This window comes from Sminthopsis crassicaudata, chromosome 3 (assembly GCF_048593235.1).
Source record: "Sminthopsis crassicaudata isolate SCR6 chromosome 3, ASM4859323v1, whole genome shotgun sequence".
Classification (NCBI taxonomy): Eukaryota; Metazoa; Chordata; class Mammalia; order Dasyuromorphia; family Dasyuridae; genus Sminthopsis; species Sminthopsis crassicaudata.
In genome coordinates, this window is record NC_133619.1 from 415824046 (window position 1) to 415845083 (window position 21038).

At 33.5% G+C, this 21038-nt stretch overlaps 1 protein-coding gene across 4 annotated transcripts in view; it reads right to left on the minus strand.

Annotated features, from left to right (window-relative positions):
* The window catches only part of MYO1B (myosin IB), a 204809-nt gene that overhangs the window by 128363 nt on the left and 55408 nt on the right, over nt 1–21038 (minus strand). For all 4 annotated transcript variants that reach the window (XM_074302829.1, XM_074302826.1, XM_074302825.1 and 1 more), the window contains exon 3: nt 6931–7046. In XM_074302829.1, coding sequence (XP_074158930.1) covers nt 6931–7046 — 116 coding nt within the window. The remainder of the gene's footprint in view (nt 1–6930; nt 7047–21038) is intronic.

Below are 21038 nucleotides of genomic sequence, written 5' to 3' on the forward strand. Positions count from 1 at the left end.
AGTTTTCAATTCAAATCTCAGTGACTGCCCCTCAGTAACATTTTCCATCTTCTGGTAATACTTAATATATATGTATTTGTCTCAGACCATATGCATCCTGCTATTTTGAATTTCTTATTTTGTTTAACAGATACTTCATTCAATTCAAACAAAATTTATCTAAGATTATAGTTTACCTAACCTCATGACATTGCTAACATCATTTCCTGGTATTTAATCATTCAATGTTAAATTATCACATTTTTAAGATGATTTGTAAATTCTTAGCATAAATTTAAACTATTCTATATACACAGAGAAATGCATTTTTTGGGATAAATTTTAACTTGAAAGTTCACACCTGAGGGAACTGAAAATCCACTCCACCCATACTTATTAGGAGCATTGCCCTCAACCCAAATATTCACACATTTTACTGAAGAAAGGTGATGGCCACAGTAGGCCATCCAATTTCCAAATAATCCAAGCAATCTGATAGGTATTTGTTATCAGAAGGTATTATTTCTACCCATAGTTGCTTGTTCAATATAACTGTTGATCACATCTCTCCAGTTCTTCATTCTTAATTTAGTGCAACTAATGAATCCCATGAAGTGGTTGCAATTTTATGTGAATCTATACTATTCAGAGTTATTATTATATACTGTACTTGGTCCCATCCCAATTAAAATAGATGGGACCAATGTAAATTCAAATGATATTGCCACTTTATATTCTAGGTCACATTAACAACCCAGCCTCATAGCAGCACAGCAGATAGAGCACAGGCTGGAATCAGGAAAATCTAACATCAAATCTGGTCTCAGATCCCAGCTTTGTGGCCTTGGACAAATCACTTAATTTTGTCTGCCTCAGTTTCCTCACTATAAAATGAGCTGGAGAAAGAAATGGCAAGCCACTCCAGTAGAAAATCTCAAATAGGATAATGAAGAATTGAATATGACTGAAATGAATGAACAACAGTTTCACATCCACAGAATAGTGGATTGGGTTGGTGTGGTGGAGTGTGATGAGGGTAGGAGAGTGGGAAGAACTTAACACCCTTATTTTCCAAATGTAAATCTAAGAGATAAAGTAACTTCTCATCATATAAGGCTAGTAATATGGGGCAGTCAGGTCTTAGTCTCAAGGAGAATAATGTCCAGTCAGTGGTCTGACCTACATATTGTAGTTTGAAATAATCATCACAAAAATACCATTAGAGGTGACCAGGAGATCAAACCACATTTTCTTGTATATGATTAATTTCTTCTTGTTGTTCAACAGACTACTGCCAATGTCTACCAATAAGATTTTTGTTAATCATTCTCTAGTCCCTCTCCATCTCCATGTTAAATATGAGCTTAAAATATATACACAATGGACAAATGTACTTCTTTTTAAAGGCAGCTTTTCAGGAATACATGTAAATTTGCAGATCAGTTGAAGATTTTAAGACTAGAAAGAGATTTTTATATAATGAGTGCTTTCACTATAGAAAATCTCACTATCATGTTAAAAAAAATCAAGGTGATATATGTGTCAATCTGTTCTACTGTTAATTACAAAATCTCTCCCTAATGTGAGAAACAAGTGAGTCTCCTGCACAAATTTGCTCATTAAATGGACAATAATAACTGACATACATATTTCTTTAAAAATTACATATATTATCTGACTTAGAGATACACAACTACTCAGAGAGAGTGAGTTGAATAGTTCCTGTTATATAATTTTACAGATTAGGAATCTGAAGTTGAAAGTGGTCACATGACCTGATCAAGGTCACGCAGGTCTTCCTGATTCCAAATCCAGCACTATGATATCCTATCTAAAAACAAAATAAACAGATAAATAAATAAATAAGCTGGTGTCAAATTGTTTATATTTACAATTAACTTAAATAATTTTAAGAACTTAAATATCCTTCTAATTCAGGAGTTATTAAGAAAAAGCTCCAGAGACTCCTGGAGACCTCAGGAGATACAAAAAGTTGGTAAGGGGAAAAAATTATATTTTTATTTTCACTAATCTTTGGTTTCCTTTGTATAATTATGTTGCTTTGTACTCTAAAAAGGGGCCCACAAGTTTTACCAGATTGCAAAAGGGGTCTGTGACAAAAAAACTGAAGAATACCTGATCTAATTCAATATTCCTTTTTTTTTTTTTTTTTTTTTTAAACAAAAAGAGATACCTGCAGACCTTTAGGAAGCTAAGAGATATGACTGATAATAGCTAAGTAATGGTAGACTAAAGATCATAATGCAAAAATCATTTCACAAAGAAGACAAGGCTCTAGCTTTTACTTTCCCCAAAAGACATACAGGATTGCAAAAGAAATTATTTTACATAATGGATATGATTAAAAACTTTTTTTCCCCCAAAAACACATTCAAGGACCTCAAGTTCAGAACCTCTGCTCTAAGGTTGAATCTTCCAGTTCTAAATCTGACTTTATGATCTTAACAGTAGTGAGATCAGTGACAAAAGGTCAGTGGATGATGAGATTAAAGGTCAATGATGACGTATGTATCCAAGAGTGTTGGGAAATCAAATATAATTCAATAGCCCAAATCAAGACTTGTCTATGATTTTTGTTAGTTACAAAAAGTTTCCAAATATCACAATCAATAAAATGTGACTAAGCAAACTATTATGAGTAAGGAGCACCTAGGTGGTACAGTAAGTAGACTACTGGGCCTGGAGTCCTGAGTTCAAGTATAATCTCAGACACTTATTAGCCATATGCCCCTGGACAAGTTACTTAACCCTATTTGCATTAGTTTTGCATCTATAAAAGGAGAATGGCAAACCACTCCAGTATCTTTACAAGAAAACCCCACATGGGATCACAAAGAATTGGACATGACTGAAAAAACACAATGAACAATTATGAGTTCAGAAAAGGGAGAGAACAAGAACTATAATTACCAGATAAGTATAACTGAAACAAGGTAGTTTTCTGAATAAATGAAACATGAATAACATTTTAAAACCTAATTTTTGAGAATGAATCCTCCCCACTCCCTCCTTTCCCTCGCCCATCGTATGCATTATTTCCACTATTTGAAAATTAAGGGTTTTAAAGGAATTTAGGTCCAAAAGCAAAGGCTTATCTGAAAGGAAAAGCCAAATTCCAGGATTTCTCCAAAAAGAACATAGCTTTCACATAAAGTTACATGTTTGGACAATTCTATGCACTAAGTGAACCATGGTTCTAATTCAATTCCAATAAAGTCTGGGCTGAAGAAATAATTAGCCAATTTTCAGAGCCTGGCAATGTTATATTTAAGCTGGTCTTGATTTAAACTGAAACCAAGGCCCAAGTTTTTTGTTTTTTTTTTTTATTTCCACTCCCCCCTCCCCGCCCCCTGAGGAACCATGTAAAGTTTATGGTCTAGTGAGTTTCCCAAAAAGTTAGAAATTAATGTTTTGTCTCATGAACCTAAAATTGTGTAAGAGTCAGCCTAAGTTTTACTTGAGCAAATATGGAGAATTTCATCTCTTCTGCTTTCAGATACTATAAGAGAAAAGGTAAGGCCAGCACATTAAACAAGAATTCATCTTGCAAACATCCTCAATGACTGAAAATTTATCCCAAGAATGGAGAAAGGGAGAAAGATGCATAGGTAAGAGTACAATATCTGAGATGAGTCTTATGTGGACCTTCCAAGAGCAGGTACCCTCAGGGCAGAGAGGAATAAAACTTTGTTCTAGAGTTTTTATTCTTATATTCAAAACTTGATGTATTCAGTAGAAAGAGAAATGAAGTAAGGGTAGAAAATGGAATGCAGAATGAAATAAAGATAAAAAACTGGGGAATGAAATGTAACAATCCAGACATAAGAAAGAGCATATGGGGGATAAACAGTTAGGTGCTCAGGGAGTTTGATGCCATGGAGCACAAGCATGTTAATAACTATCTCTAAAAAGGAAAAGCATCAATAATAATTGCTTTTGTTAATTCTTGTCCAACTCTTTGCAACCACATTTGGGATTTTCTTGGCAAAGATACCAAAATAGTTTGCCATTTTCTTTCCAGATCATTTTACAGATGAGGAAACTGAGGCAGATAGGGTAAAAGGATTTGCTTAGGGTCACAGAGTTAGTAATTGTCTGAGGCCAGATTTGAATTGAGGTCTTCCTGATTCCAGGCCTGGCAGTCCATCCATAATGCCACCTAGCCACTAAAATTAATATATAGTGCCTATTATGTACCAGGTATTGAGCTAAGCACTTTACACATAAGATCCCATTTGATATTCACATTTTATAGAAAAGAAAACCGAGTCAAAAGATATTTATGTGATTTCTCAGATCATGCAGTTAGTGAGTGTCTAAGATCAAATTTGAACTTAAGGCTACCTTATTCCAAGCCTGATACTATCTATATCCCCTAGCTGCCTTTGCAGCAAAAGCATCATCACACTGGTAGCCCAAGACTCTTGCCAGATGTGGTTGCTAATGGCCTGAGTTAGAATCAGGGCAACACAATAGGTAAATAGCAATTATGAACCTCTCCTTAAGATTAGACTTCACTAGTATAAAAATTCAAATAAAAAGAAATAGATTTATTTAATAATAGAGGACTGAACAAACTGAAGATTCTAAATAAATTTTCATATATTATTTTTTCCTGATATACTTTAAATGTAAAGCTAAACGAAATTTTGTCTAATCTTGTTTATACACCTGGGAAACAATTCAATGACAATAATTCCCATGTAGCTTCTTTTTTTTTTAATGTCTAGTTTCATACACAACAGTAATGTCATTTTGGGACATATCAAGGCAAGTAAATAAAAACCTTGAAATGGAACATCTGCTACAAAAGAATTATACTTTTTTATCTACTAACACCAACTGAGTGAGTCTTCAAGCTCACAAAATAAATCTTCTTCTATGACACTGTCTATGACTCTACCAGGGCCTTTTATTTAGTTAGTTGATAATGTGTGCCAGACAAATATCTAAATTCCAGAAAATGAATGCACTGTTCATCACCCTGATAACTTTCAAATATTCCTCAACATATGTCCCTGGCCAATTCTTTCTTTTCACAGTACCTCACATTTGCCAAACAGCTGCCCATTGATGTTTTCAATTCCATTACAACAGATGGGCCGTTAAAATTAGAGAGGGTTTGGGTTTTCAAGGAGGCTGATTTCATTGATAGGTACACTTCTCACCTCCATTAGCCATAACCCTGTTCCAAGACTTATTGGGAAACATTCTAAATAATAACTTTAATATGGCACTTTAAGGATTCCAAAACACACATACACACACACATTTTATATGTGTGTGTGTGTGTGTGTGTGTATGTGTGTGTGTGTGTGTGTGTGTGTGTAAAATTTATTATTATCCCATTTTATAGATGAAGAAACTGGTTCAGAGATTAAGTGACTTCCTCAGACTGCACAGCTTATAAGTGTCTCAGGTAATATTTGAACCCAACTCTTCCCAAGTCAAGTTTAAAACTCTATCCACTGTACCAATTTACTATATCTTCAAGTCAAACAAACTGCCATACATAATTAATCACTGAAATTCCCATCTTCAAGAGACTTCTCATTTTCAGGGACTGACGAGTTAAAACATTAATTCTGGGGAAATTCAAGTAGCACAATAAAATAGTAGCTTAAAAAATCCTTAGGTGTCTTAGGGAAAATCTCATTCGTGTGTTTTTTTTTTCCTTATGGCCATCTTGAAAATGTGAAAATAAAGACAGAAATATTTATCCTAAAGAACAGCTAAGAGGATTATCACCATTAGTCAAAGGAAAAACCAAAAGTAATAAGATCGCTATTATTCTTTTAAGTCCTTTCTTTGCAAAGTTTTTTATCTTTATTATTTCTAATCCAGAAATTAGAAAATATACAGATCCAATTACTGATCCTACCAGTAATTTATGGTGTCCAGAAACACTATGTTAATACTACTTTAATTAAATCAAAATCATTAATCAGAAACGAAACCAAAACCATCACTCCTTTGGAGGAGATTGGACATTTTTTAGGCCATTTATAAGGAGTTTACTCTGAGACTAAGAGAGAAAATATAACAGAAAGGGTAGTGTAGTGGATAAATTGGTGGTATTGGAGAAAGGAATACCTATTTTGATTTATGTGTTCAATACTTACTCTGTAACCATGATGAAGTTATTTACCCCCATCTGTCAAGTGGGGATAATATCTACTATACCAGCCTGTTTTCAGACTCAAATAAGTTAAATGAACATAAAGCACTTTGCAAACATTTAAGTGTTACATAAATGTTAGTAATTATAAGGGTTATTTAGTAGCATTCCTTTTACAAGAATTATTTACTCTGTGAAATAACTCTTCAGTCTTAACAACAGTGACGTGACTTCAGAGTATCACACAGTATCACACAGTATCACACAGAAGCAACATGTACCTGGGGCTCTGGGACATCGATAAAGTTGTTAACATCTCTGCGTAGCAGAAATATGCCAAGAATTGGATAATGTTTCTACAGCATTAAATGTCTCTCAAATGCTCTACATAAATTGAAGGTAGCACTGAGTCCATTCATTCAACAACCATTGCACAACTAGCTACACTTTCTCAGGCCGACTAGTCTTTGGAAACATTGTGTGTGTTCTTTTAAATAAAGAAATAAAATGAATTCTAGTTTTACTTTCTATACAGATATAGCAACATCTGTTACAATACCAGAAAACTTTTGCACAAAGGGAACTAATCATTTCAGAACTCAAACAGAATAGAGGACCACTAAATGAAATAGCTTGACTTTTCCCTTAAAAATAAGGCAATGTCACCAAATGAACTCTACATTCTTTTGTCTTGAAAACCACAATTGATAAAAACATACTTTCCTATGACTCACAGAAAACAGCTGGATACATCTGTCAACAATCCAGCTCTTCAATGACAGAGAATCTTAAAGCTTTAATGTCATACTTACATGTGAGGACTCAGCTCATAAAAATTTCTATTCCTGTAATCTTCCACTTTCTCTGGTGAATAAATGGGCAATGATCGGTATGGGTTCACTGATATAACCACACTTCCAATGTATGTCTGAAATGACAAAAAGAAAAAATGACCTGTTAGTCTAGATAAACATCAATTTGGATTAGATTTTTAGCATTTTTTATTCTTCACAAAACAGTAGCACTTCTGACATTTGACTATTATTTCTATGCTCTTCAGGAAAGTTTAAGTCTCCTAACAGATGATCTGTCTTGTTTATTCCATTTGATGATGAATAAGAAGCAGAGATCTATTCTCTTAAAAAAAAACTTTAAAAAACTACAGCTACCTAGAGTGGAGCAGGAGGGAAGGAAAAAAATAAGCCATTTACATAAAAAAATTATTATATATTTAAAAGGAATAGCAAGTTGTACATAACATATTTGCAGTTTCACGTGCAATTTTTTTTTATATTATATTATGGAAATACTTGTTTAATTTCACAAATTAAAAATCTATAAATAAAAACTACCCAAATACAAGTTGAATGCCATACAAACCAAAGATGGTCCTATTTTCTCCAACATTGTATGTTGTCCCCTCTACTCCAAATACAGATTGAAGCATTCTCTCTTTCTCTCTCTCCTTCTTTTAAATTTAATTTTCTTAGGGGTTTTTATTTTCATTAGGGTAGGAGATCTAATAGTGATTTTTTTCACAACGTGACTTTATGAAAGTCACAAGTGGTTTCTTAATTGTAGGTGGGGATAAGGGAGAGAACCTACAATTCAAAAAATCTAAAAACAAATGTAAAAAAATTGAATATAACTTAGGAAAAATATTAAATAAATAAGTTTTTAAAAGAATCTGTCATAATCAGATAATTCTCTCAAGCTAAAAAATAATATTTCATACTTTTATTATAGCCTTTCCATGCAAAATGGCCTGATTCACATAGCCATATATATATAGTCCAAAGAGATCATAGCTTCTATACCAACTTCACATTTAGCCATAACCGTAATTTTAGAACATGAGACTAATACACAAGAAATAGTTGTCAGATTTATAAACAACTACCCAAAAGTTTCTTAATCCACACACAATTTTACAAGAATCTCTTCTCCCCAAAAAGGAACTCTTTTTATGTATAAATGGGGTAGGAGAAGGAAAGGGAAAAGTGATATGCTATTGTTTCAAAATAAATTTATTATCTACTTAACAACACTTTCAACAAAAATTATTAATAAAAATATAGATGATATCTTAAAATCATAATTTTCCCACTATTTACATTTTGGGAAATAGCCTGTTTAACAAAAGAATAAAAATAACATTTTAGTTCTAATCTTTGTACTACTTGTGTGCTTATGAGATTTCACTGCTTTTTTAGGTACTATAGGAATTATTTATAACACTTTGATTCTTCTTTCTTAAATCTGCTTCACTTACAGTCATAGTACCATACACTATTTACTCCTCTTATTTTTCACATGATATAATTTCTTCCATATTTCTTTGTATTTTTCACATTTTACATTTTCATAGCATTCCATCTAATTTCTATATCCCATTTTACTTTAACACTTTCCAATAGCTACACATTAAAAAGAACACTATTTATCCCCATGTCATTGAGGCTAGTTTTTCCTTAAAAGCTAATACAGTGATAATTTAATGTATATAGAATATTAACATGCTCTGAGAAACAGCAAATATAGAGAAACCAAGAACAACTCGAACTGGTGCAAAATGAAGTGAGCAAGGCAAGAAAACAATATACACAATTATTATAGTGATATAACTATAATGAATAGTCACCACAAAGTAATCAAAATGAGTGACGCAAAGTTATAAAGCACAAAGAAGAGATATGACAAAAGATTTCTTTGGTCTCCCAACCTCCTTTGAAGGGGTAGGAGAACTTGGGGGTAAAATCCTATATACATATATACTGTCAGATTTCTTTCAATGCATTGGTTTTGAAATTTCTCTTTTTCATTTTAAAAAAAGGCTTATAGTTTTGTGATAAACACATAGCTCACTAGGAAAGAAAGAAGAGTACATAGGGCAATTAAAGGAAATTAAAAAAAAAAAAAAAAAAAAAAAAAAGTACTAAGGCTCAGGCAATTCCCAGTCATCTAATTACAAAAGTTCAGTGAAAGAAGCACCAACTGACTCCTTGGATTGGGCACAAGCTTCTGCCTACCAAAATGGCAAGAAAAAAAAGCCATAGAGGAGCTATGCCCAAATTAATCAGTGCTATATTTCCTGCTAAATATCCTTTAAGTGTTATTATGCAAATTTTTTCTTTGTGAATATCAGATGGACTACAAGGGATTTAATCCAACCCAAGACCAAAAGCGAACTTCAGAAGTGGGCCTTAGTTAGGTCTGGTCTTATGTAAAAACTTTGTATTTTTCATTGGATATACAAATAAAACCTTTTTATATATCTTACGTAAATCAAATTTTCACATCCCTTTCATAACTTTTCAGTAAAGAAATCACTACAGTAATGGATATGATCAGTTACCTGATCATATTACTTTACTATATTACCAATAGCAGTAGCTACCATTTTTTTCCCCTCTATTATACAAAGACTTCTCTCCTTCTCTATTAGGCAAAATGATATATGTCTATTTCTACAACAGATTTTAACAGAATGATTTCTAAATAAGAGTCAAGAGAATCTACTACTTGCCAATTGGAAATATTACCATGGTAAATGGGAAGAAATAGTGAAAGACAGGGTAAGAGGTAAATTAGCTTGAGGTCTACAAAGAGAAAACAAGATGCTAGAAAATTCTTAGTCCTTTTTGGTAATTTCTTGAATACAGTGTTTAAATTTAAAAAAAAAAGAAGAAAAGAAAAAGAATCTGTCAGACATGAAGTTTAAGTTTAGACATTTTTACATTCCCTTTAATATTTAATATTTGCTAAACTTTGATAAAACCTGCCATGGTGGCATTATTGCAAGGAAAAGAAACTATATACAACCTCCATGTCTCACACACCCAAACTGAGGTTTACAGACAGTTTACCTAGTGCCAAGAAAATGAATTGTACAAAACATTGCTGACAAGTTATCATAAGTATCCCTGGGTTGAAACTGAATACTAAGTAAACTATGTGTAATGCTGATGGTTTTTCAGTAAACCTGTTCTCCATCTGTTAGCACTGCATGGATCCCTAAACTACATTATTTTCCCTCATTTTCCCTTGCCCTTCATAATTTAATAGCTGGGAAACTGGCCAGCCAGGGCTAAGATTCTCAATTCACAGAAAACAAGAGTGTCAAAAACCAAACCATTATAGTAAAGAATAGTGGGAAATACGGGTTTTTTATTCAACAGCCTCTCCCCCAGATAATAGATCTATCATTTGCTATGATTCCCGGACTCCTCATTTAAAGAGCTTCTTCCTAAGAAAAAAAAATTTATGTGTGCTAGCCAAGGCTTTTAAGTAATCCCATGTGTACCTTGGGAGAAACTTGACTGTTGATGGTGACAACCCTCACTAAAACTGAGTCACTGAGAACCCCTGATAAAAGGCATACCAGAAAGCAGCTGACAGGGTGGGGTTTGGGGAAGCTGTATGGGATGTAGGCCACTAAGCAGATCCCAAAAACTGTCAGGGAAGGGTTCCATTTACGTCATTTCTGCTTGGTTAAACCTCAGAACTCTTGAAGAAACTAACCATTTTGGCACAACCCAAAGCAATTTTTCCTATCATTGACTTTGTGGAAGCAAGACTGGCAAGCGTGTAGAGTAATACTTTATAAAACAACTGGGTACAAGCTTTTACCCTCTAAAACATATCATTTCAGAACACAATCCAAAGCTGCTGTTTTCTAATTGTACCATGCTTCAAAAATACAAAATACTTACTGTTACACGAGTCCAACCAAAAAACACACTAACATAAAGCAATCAATTCTTCTGAAAAAATATAGTCCCACATCTAAAAGAGCTGAATGTATCACATGCTCATTTTAGGAACAAATGTACCAAGAAAAAAAATCATAAGATTGAAGAAAGGTACCAGGCAGCACTTAAGTCAGTGATGCTTATGTGAATGAGTGGAAAAGGGAAAAAGTAAAGCCTCCCATAAAGGCATCAGTGATGTAATAAGGATCCAAGACATATGAAAAGTTCCTAATACCTACACATAGATACAGGGTTACTGTGGTGTGGTTGAACTAATGTATTCTATCAAATTACCCTATGTTAAAGGAGACTCTAGGAATAAAGTAGCAACCCATAATATGCTTAGCTAAGATTTTATTGGCCTAGCCAGGTAACAAAATTTTGAGGAAAAAAATCTTTCTACAAAATGCCTAGCATTCTAAAAAAAATCAGGTCTAACCAACTAAATCCAAAGTTCTCTTTTAACAGATGAAATACGGAGGCCCAGAATGAGAAATCGAGGTTATGTGACCTGCCTGGGTCCATGCAGCTATAAATGCTGAGATGGGACCAGGATGCCTAGTCTTTCTGATTCAGGTCCAATGTTCAATCCAGTTTACCATGGTGTACCTTTCACATGAGAGTATATAGTATTATCAAATTAAACTGATTAAATAAAAGCACAAAAAAGCTACTCTATTCAGTAATAATTTTAAATGATTCTGTTGTATTCCCAACAGCATATATATATATATGCTTGAAATATGGATTTGGTCCACAGAAAGCATTTTTTTACATATTTATGATACCAAATCATACATATTTTGTAGGAGCTAAATAAAGCTCAAAATGATCATGCTTGGAATATGCTGGTATTCACAAACTTCTAAAAATTCCATAGACCCACAGAAACCCCACAAATCCCAGGAACAACGATTTTAGTTCAAACCTCAATTTTACAGAAGATAAAACTCAGGCCTCAGAGAAACTATGTAATTGCCTGAGCTCAGACAGTATACACTGTATCCCTAGATTTAACACAGTGTAGACAGGTCTTTAGATGATTTATTCCACTTTTACTTTTTTCCACAAAATATGTTGTTGTCACAGACACTCAAGCCTCATTCTCTCTTCATGCTCTTATCATTTGATTTTATGCTTCTCTATTCAAAAAAGGCAGCATGTTGGGTTAACAATTGAATCTTTTGCTTCCAAAGATCAAATGCCATCAAATTAAGAGAACATAAGAATAATCCTAAACCAAAAAATAATAATAATACCCTGCCTGACATTCAAAGTTTTTCTGGAGATTGGTCATCAGATCTGCAACAATTATATTCATGCTCTAGCTACTTATTTACTGCAAATGAACAATACCTTTCCAGGTGGAGCTCATGTAACTGTCAACATCAACTACTTAGAACACAGCCAAGAATACAAAAGTATTCAGCCTTTGCTCTTCCTCTCTTTATTCCTTGTTCCCTTTGTAAATTGCAGTAACTAGCTGTATAAGTTCTTTATGCAATTTCTTACAGTTATACATATACATATACAGTTGTACAACTGGTACAAATTGCATAAGAGAGGAAGAGAAGAAAGGAAGAAGGAAGAGAGGAAAGAAGGAAGAAAAGAAAAAAAGGGAGAGAAGGAAGAAGGAAAGAGGGAAGGCGATGAGAGAGGAAGGGAAAGGAGCAATGGGAACCTAGAACATGATAGGAATTTAAACTACTATTAGCTCACTTGATCATTACAGCAATCTTGTAAAATAGGTACCATTATTGTTCCCATTTAACAACTAAAAAAAACTGAGCTAACAAAGGTTAATTGACTTGCCAGCATCACAAACCTATTAAGTATCTGAATCTAGATTTGAAGTCAAGATTCCAGGTCCAGCTGCCTATCCACTGCACTACTTAGTTGCCTCTAAAAAGAAGGTATACTGAGAAAAGTAGGCATATATATTAACAGTCTGACCATAACTGAGGAGATTCCTGTCCTTATGAGTTAGGGCTGAATAGGGATTATCTCACCTATCTTCATGTGCTTAACAATAACACAGAAGATAAGTGATTTGAATCATACAGTGAATGAGAGAATCAAAACCAGAAGAACCCCAAGTCTCTTTACTAATCTAGACTTTTTTTAAAGTCCCCAACACACACACACACACACACACACACACACACACACACACACTTTACTGTCACAGCTGTGTCCAAAATGCTTTGGGTAAGGAGGGAAAACACCTGCCAGGATGTTTTCCTCATCACAGGAAACCAGCCTGATCTCAATGAGAATTGCCAAGATTTTTGTAGTGAGGAGTCTTCCGCCTGCTAGGTTGTAATCTATGATGACAACATTCACAAACAATAAAGAATGAGAAAATAGAAGCGAGTAATTTTTTTTTTTAAATTTCCCCAAGAACCAAAGTTAAAAAATAAGCCAGTGTTGGAGACAATACTTTACTAGTTTTCATTTGCTCTAGTTAAAAAAATAAAACTGAGCAATCTTATAAAACAATACAAATTGGAGATATTTAAGCATGTTAATGAAATGATGGAGAAGGAATCTGGTACAGTAGATAAAACATTAGGCTAGAAGCCCATGATACTTGGATTCAAGTCCTGCCTCTGACACATGTTAACTGTGATTCTAGGAAAGTCATTTAATCTCTCATTGCTTTAAGGAACTCTCTAACACTATTTCTTTTCTTTTATTATTATTATTTTTTTCAACTTAATTCCAAATTCTCTCCAGTCCTCTCCCTACCCATTGAGAAAGCAAGCAATATATCAATTATATATGTGATATCATACAAAACATATTTCTATATCAGCCACGTGGCAAACTAAAATCTAAGCAAGAAAAACAAAGTTTAAAAATCATGCTTCAATTTGTACTCTCTGGAAGTGGGTCACAATTTTAAGACTGTAAAGTTCAAAGGAACTGCCAACCTGCAATGGTGAAAGATTTATAGAGGTTGCTCTAGCACGTTCAGCTCCTAACTCTGTAGTTAGAACCAGCTCCTATCCCCATAAGAATAAATATCAAATACCAATTTCTGAGTCTCAACTAGTATCAAGGGGATATGACAATAATCCCATAGAGATCCCCAAGTATTACCTTTGCCTTCAAAAGCCTGAGCTAGTAAGGAAAAGATTTTGATCATGTTACTGATAAATGGAGTCTTTCACCTAAAAATGTGATTCTGAAATCTAGTTTCAGCTTGCAGTCCAAGAAAATCGATCAATTCATGTGGCTGTATAATTTTTATGGAATAAAGCTGTTGTACAGTATTACCACTAATCTCTATTCAATAAATGATTACTATCTTTGTGCAGAGGCCACAATTATGTACATCAAATATACATTACACATATATGTTATATATGTATGTGTTATATCTGTTCCATATATTCCATGTGTGTGTGTGTGTATTCCATGTGTATATTGTTATAATGTATGTGTATGTGTGTGTGTATAAGTCATGATCCCTGTCCTCAAAAAGCTTGCAAATTCCTTGGCTGTTATCCCCATTCTTGAAGACCAAAAGACATCATTAATTAAATAAGTAAATGTAAACAAAGACATCAGATTACAAGATTACAGACAAAACTACAGAGCCCTTCAATTCCAATTTCTTCATTTTAAAGATAAGAAAGGTAGATTGAAAAAGACTGAGATGTTTGGCCTGGAGTCACAAAGGTATTAAATGTCTGAATCCAGATTTGAACTGATTTCCCTGACTCCAAATCCAGTGCTCTATCCATCTACCCACAATACACCATGATATAATTGCAAAATCAGTGATAAAGTAAATAAACACAATGAGTTTATAAAGCAGTGATTACCACAAATTAAAATGACTTAGAAAGATTTCATGGACAAAAGGGATTTGAACTAAAATTTTTAGAATGAGGAAACTGAATAGTCAGAAAAGGAGGGAGAGAACCTGCAGGTGGGGAAAAGAGAATGGACAGTAAAATTTATGGAAAGGAATTAAAAGATACAACAGTGCAAAAAAAAAGTTTGGGAACAAACCTTCAAAACCAAAGTATCAAGTCAGAATTGCATACTGTAGTGTATGAAACATTTGTTTTAAAAGGAAAAACATGAACCAAAAGTATGTAAGTTCAAGTGTTCCCATGGTGGTCATACATTTAATTTCTAACTAGACTTTTTGTAGATTGGTTGATGAATCTACATTGGTGGAAAGAGTCTCCATAGTAGGAGTCCCCCCAAGCCCCAACTCCTATAACCTTGAAATCACAGGTCCAGACTGGGAGAAAAATTATCAAAATTAAATTTTTTGTAAAGATTAATTTGGCACTAATTTGGAAAAAAATCAACTGTAGGAAGAGAAAGGCTAGAAGCAGGAAAATAAGTTCAAAGCAATGTAGCTACAGCAAGTGGTTCATCCAAGTGCAAAAGAGAAGCTAAAGCAGGACTAAGCATTGAGAATACGAAGAAAAAGTCAAAAGAATCCTTGTCCTCAAGATGCTTCCATTATAATGGGGACAAGATAATATATACAAGTGGGTAAAAACCTGTAAACAATAGAGAACTTATATTTTACTACTTGTATTATTTATTTACTACACATATGCTAAGATATATATATATATATATATATATATACACACACACACACATATGCTAAGATATATATATGTGTGTATATATATATATATATGCATATACATTTATATTACTATAGTTTTTACTTACAAAGTAAGAATAAGCTCCTTGAGCAGAGCTGCTTAAATTTTACTACACATTATTTATTTACTACACATATGCTAAGACATATATATATATGTATATGTGTGTGTGTGTGTGTGTGTGTGTGTGTGTGTGTGTGTGTATATATATATATATATATATATATATATATATATATATATATATATATGTTTTACTATAGTTATTAGTTACAAAGTAAGTCTAAGTTCCCTGAGCAAAACAGAGTAAGGCAAATAAAGGTCATTTTTTAAATGACTTGTACAGACAGCTAGTGAGTGTCTAAAATAGGATTCAAACACAAGATCTTCTTGACTCCCAAGTATGATACTAAATACATTGTGCTGGAATCTGGAAAACATATTAATCTAATGAGTCTTAATTTCTTAATCACTAAAACTGAGATAATCTATGCTTCTATAGTCTACCTCACAGAGTCTTTGTGCAAAAGGTGCTTAATAAATTGGTAGGTACTATGTAAATATGGACTACTATTATAAAGCAAATTGTAAAACTATCTAAGATATAAGTAGGCTATTACCAGCAGTGAAATCACTAATCTTTGGAAATATTTAAATATTAGTAGCAATAATTTATTAAACTATTAATTAAGCTAAGCCAAAGATTCAAATTTTATAATGATTAAGAATACCAATAATGCCTCAATTGACTTCTTATCATTTCCCTCAAATACTATCATTTCCCCGGTAATTTAGACTTAAAGCCTCAGAGTTAACTTTGACTCCTCTTTTCTATAATTCTTATTTGTTATGTGAAATCAATTTCAGGGCATTACTTCCTTTTTGTTATTTATGCCTTCCTTCCCCTTACTTCAGTCAAATCCCTGACATAGATGAAGAACCTTTTTTTTCATTAGACTAAAAGTTATGCCCCAAGAATGAAGACAGATGAAACTGTATATAAAATTTGTAAAGGGTGCAAGGGACTACATTTTCTACATAATTTGTGTGTTAAGAAATGGATAAAACATGTTTATTTATAGTTATAATTTTTAAACTAGAGAGAAGGAAATATTATTAATGACACTTTGATGGGTCTGTTTTGACCAAAAATTTGAGCATTAGACTTGAAATCAAAATGTGGGTTCAACTTCTTCCTAGTTAGATAACTTTTAAGCAAGTAATTTAAACTACCAGCATCAGTTTCTACACCTGTAAAATGTAAAATGAACCTTTCCCCATAGTTTCAATTATTATCTTTATGCAGATGATTCTCAGATCCTGTACAGTCCAGTCCACCTTTCTCTCCAGTTCTAATCCCATACAGCAAACTGTTTATGGTCCAATTTCTTAAACTGTGGTTCATGACCCTATATAAGGTCTGATAACTGAATGTGGATTTCTCAAAAGTATGACTTATTATCAGTAAATGTTTGATTTGTGTACCTATTTTATATACCTATATATCTAGAGTCATATTAAAAATTTGGGAGGAGAAAAGGGTTGACAAGTGGATAAAGTTTAAGCAACCCTAGTCCATTGAACATTTTATACTGGATGATCTACACATCTCAATCTTTGTAACCATAAGAGAACTCAACACATTTCCCCTCAAAACTATTACTCTGCCAAGTTTTCCTATCACACCATCATTTCCCATCATCCTTTCATCCAACTCCAAATTCAGCAGTATTTCTGCTACATGATGCCTACTACATACTTTAGCATGATATCCAACTAGCAATATTCACTACATGGCTGAACAACTGGATTCTGGCACTCAAGGAAAGATATAAATTGGGGAGTTACAAAAAAAAAAAAAAAAAAAAAAAAAAAAAGATAAAGATGTGGGTATATTTGACATCTCCAAAAACGAGAGCATATCACAGAAAACAGAAAACTAAAGATTAAATTACCAAAATAACCTCACACAATTTAGAGCCAGCATGGAGAACATTAAGAAGAGAAAGAGATGATCTAACGTTATGACATGGAAGGAAAGGGTGTCAAGGAGCAAAAGTTGGTTCATGGTTTAAAATACTATAGGCAGATCAAGGAGAACATGAACTGAGGAGAAAAAGCCACTGAATTTGGTGGTTGGTATGTTATCAATGACCTTTGAAAGTATAGTTCCAATAGAAGGGGAGAAACTGAAGTTATATTGATGCCAGCTAAGTAGAAAGTAAGGGATGAGTAAGTAGAATCAGTGTCTAGAGTCAGAATTCTAGGAGGAAAAAGAAAGAAAAAGAAAATATTAGCTAAAGAAAATAGAGCAGCAAGGTCATTTAAACTTCTGAAAGATGAAATAGCAGCACTTCCCAATTCAAAAAAGGCTCATTTTTGTGATCTAAAGGGGAAAAATTGAACAAAAAACAAGACCTTTATAAAGGTCTATTTCTCAGTAGATCAATCCAAGTTTAGAAACAAAGAAAAACTTTGATTAACCTCTGGGGTCACTTGTACCCTGTGTGCATCCTCAATAGCTCATTAAAAATCTCAATCACAAAAGAATTTAAAGGTCTTACACAGTGGTCCTCAAACTTTTTAAATAGAGGGCCAGTTCACTGTCCCTCAGACTGTGGGAGGGTGGAACTATAGTAAAAACAAAAGCTCACACTCTGTCTCCGCCCCTCAGCCCATTTGCCATAATCAGGCGGACCACATAAACATCCTCAGTGGGCCACAAGTGGCCTGTGAGCCCTAGTTTGAGAACCCCTGGTCTTACATATAGGAGTTTGACTATAAGCAATCTATAATTGCCAATCTTTTTTTTTTTTTTTCATTTTGCCTTCTTACAGACCTGTGACTGATAGAGAAAAGTTTTACTAATAAGAGAAATTCTCCATGCCAATGAAGATCAGCACCTGATTTGCAATTTACTACCTTAAAGACTTCAGGAACACAAGAATGATAAAATGACCAGCCTAGGATCACAGAGGCAGTGTGTGTTAGGTTGAAGTATACAAAGTTTCCTTAATATTTTTATACACTGTATATTATTTTTCCAAAGTTATAACTTGACAATCTTAAAAGATTCCCTAAATATTTTTAACCACTAAATCTGTGGGGAAAGGTGTCTTTTCAAAGTTCTAAGGATTCTCTCCTCAGTATTCTTCAACTCACTTAATCCAAGACTTATCACCATGGGTATTTTCTCTAACTCAATGAGGTAAACAGAAATGATACCAAATCATAAAGGACTGACAAAAGGCTTTTGTAAACAGAGTATTTTCAGTTATCAAGTGAATGCATTGTGAACATTTCAATGAGACTAATAAAACACGGATGGATGGATGTTCTAGGGCATGAAACAAATAACAGCATGAGGTGGACCTGTGAGAACCTTCAAAAATGACAATATAGACAGTCACTATCAAAACAAGGACTCTATTCCCTTGGGCTTGAAATGCTGGGAATTTGGTCACAAGATGCTAGGTACCACATTGTTTTTATTAGCCAGTTACCAGACTTCCCAAAGTTCCTTGAGGAGGGTTTTTGGACTCTATCCATCCCTTGAGCTGCTTTTTTAGACAAACAGCTCAAAAATGTGCAGAACAGCATGTCTGCAAATTACAATGCTACGGTCAATAAGGGAGTTAGTTTTGGGAGTTATTTTGGAGGGGTTTTGGGGGTTTTATTGGTCTTTATAGTTTTTTAATAAATATAACTCACTATTTACATAAATGTGTGCATTATATGTATACATACACATACACAAACACACACACACACACACTCCTTCTTGGAAAACAAACCACATTTAGAGTAATTTGGCACTGTGTATATTATAAGTAAGAACAGGAGGATGGGAGGAAGGGGTAGAGGAGAGAAAGGACCACCCAAACTAATGATTGCTTTCAACTTCTCAGATTCTATTTGCAAATACAAAATTTGATGTTTATCACAGGAATTGTTAAATTTGATCACTGTATGTATTAGAATTTAAAGCATAGGGGTTTTTCCCGCTAGAGAAAATTTGTGTAAACTGCATTTATTTTCTGTGTTCAGTCATTCCATTCATTGTTCTATTATTTCTTGCATTAGAGTGTTCATATTTCTTTGGTCCATGTCCCTTGGCAGATCTATAGTTATTAAGTTATCTTTACAAATTTTGTCTTTTGAGATCAATATGTAATATATACATACATACATTTTTGGCTTGTATGAAGATCATGCTTTTCTTAATATTATTGAGGTGTTTTGCTCTTCTTCTTCCAGATTGTACTTTACTTCTGAATATTAACATTCCCAATTAAGTTACCTTCTCTTTTGTTTCTTCAAAGTTATCTTCTCTTTTTTTTTTTAGTGAGTATTTCTTCTGTGCAGACCATAAACTCTGCTCTTATTTATTTTTTTTAATTATTCATGAACAATCTGCTTGTGGTTGTAGGCTCTTTTTGAGCATACAAAGTTCTTTGTCACATCAGATGTTGATTCATTTTCCTTTGTCTTGAAATACTTAATAGACGCCTGAATTATTTTACTAGATCTGGAAGCCATTATTTTACTAGATCTGGAAGCCATATTTCCTCCTATTATTAAATACCTTTCTTCTTGGTTTATCTGGTTATGCTTGAGATCTTTAACTGAATTTCTTCTTCCTGAGATCTTTACTAATTCTACTCTTTTTTTTCTTTATAGTCTTTTTTTATTGTTCACTTTTTTATCTCTTCCTCTTTGAATGCAATTTTCCAAAGAAGTAGTTTTTAAAGTCTCTTAAACTTTGTCTATTTTTATGGGTCCTCAATCTCTGCCCTAAGAGATGGCTAAAGAGAACAGAACTAGCCCCAGGTACAACATGGGCCATTACCTTCAGGAAGCCCTGGGAGATCCACATACTCTGGTTTTTAAGTCCCAGCTGTTTCTCTTCCTTAGTTTTCTAGCTGAGTACTATTTAACAATAGGGCACTTCAGTCCCAGCTTAAATAAACTTCCATGACAATGGTCAGGGATTGTAGTAGAGAGTTCTATGTTACAAGTCCATGAATTGGTTTGTTAAGACCAGACTGAATATGATAAGTGGTAGTAGAGAGTACTAAGTTAGTTTGTTAGTACGGTTAATTCAACAGATTTTCTCACCTCATTTTAAGGTTCTTAATGTTATATTTAAAGACAGCTGAAATCATTTTATCTCTTGCACAGAATTTCTGCACAAGAATGAAGAGGCTTGGCTTCTTAAGAATTAGAGAAAATGTCTATTTCTCCATCTTAGTTGTGTGACCTGGAAAATTTAGCTGTTTTTTTTTTTCCTTCTCATATCTTCTGAAATACACTTTCCTTATTTCTTTCAGATACTTTCGAAATGCAGATTAACTCTAGCTTGATGACTATATGATTAATTATTGGGATTATCAATATGGTATAATCAGGGTAAAGATGCAGACAGACATTCAAATGTAGATAGATGGTCAAGGGCATAGACCGAATGAATAATGACTCTAGTCAGCCTTGGAACTTCCTTTCTTAAAAAGACTCTTGACATAAATTTGA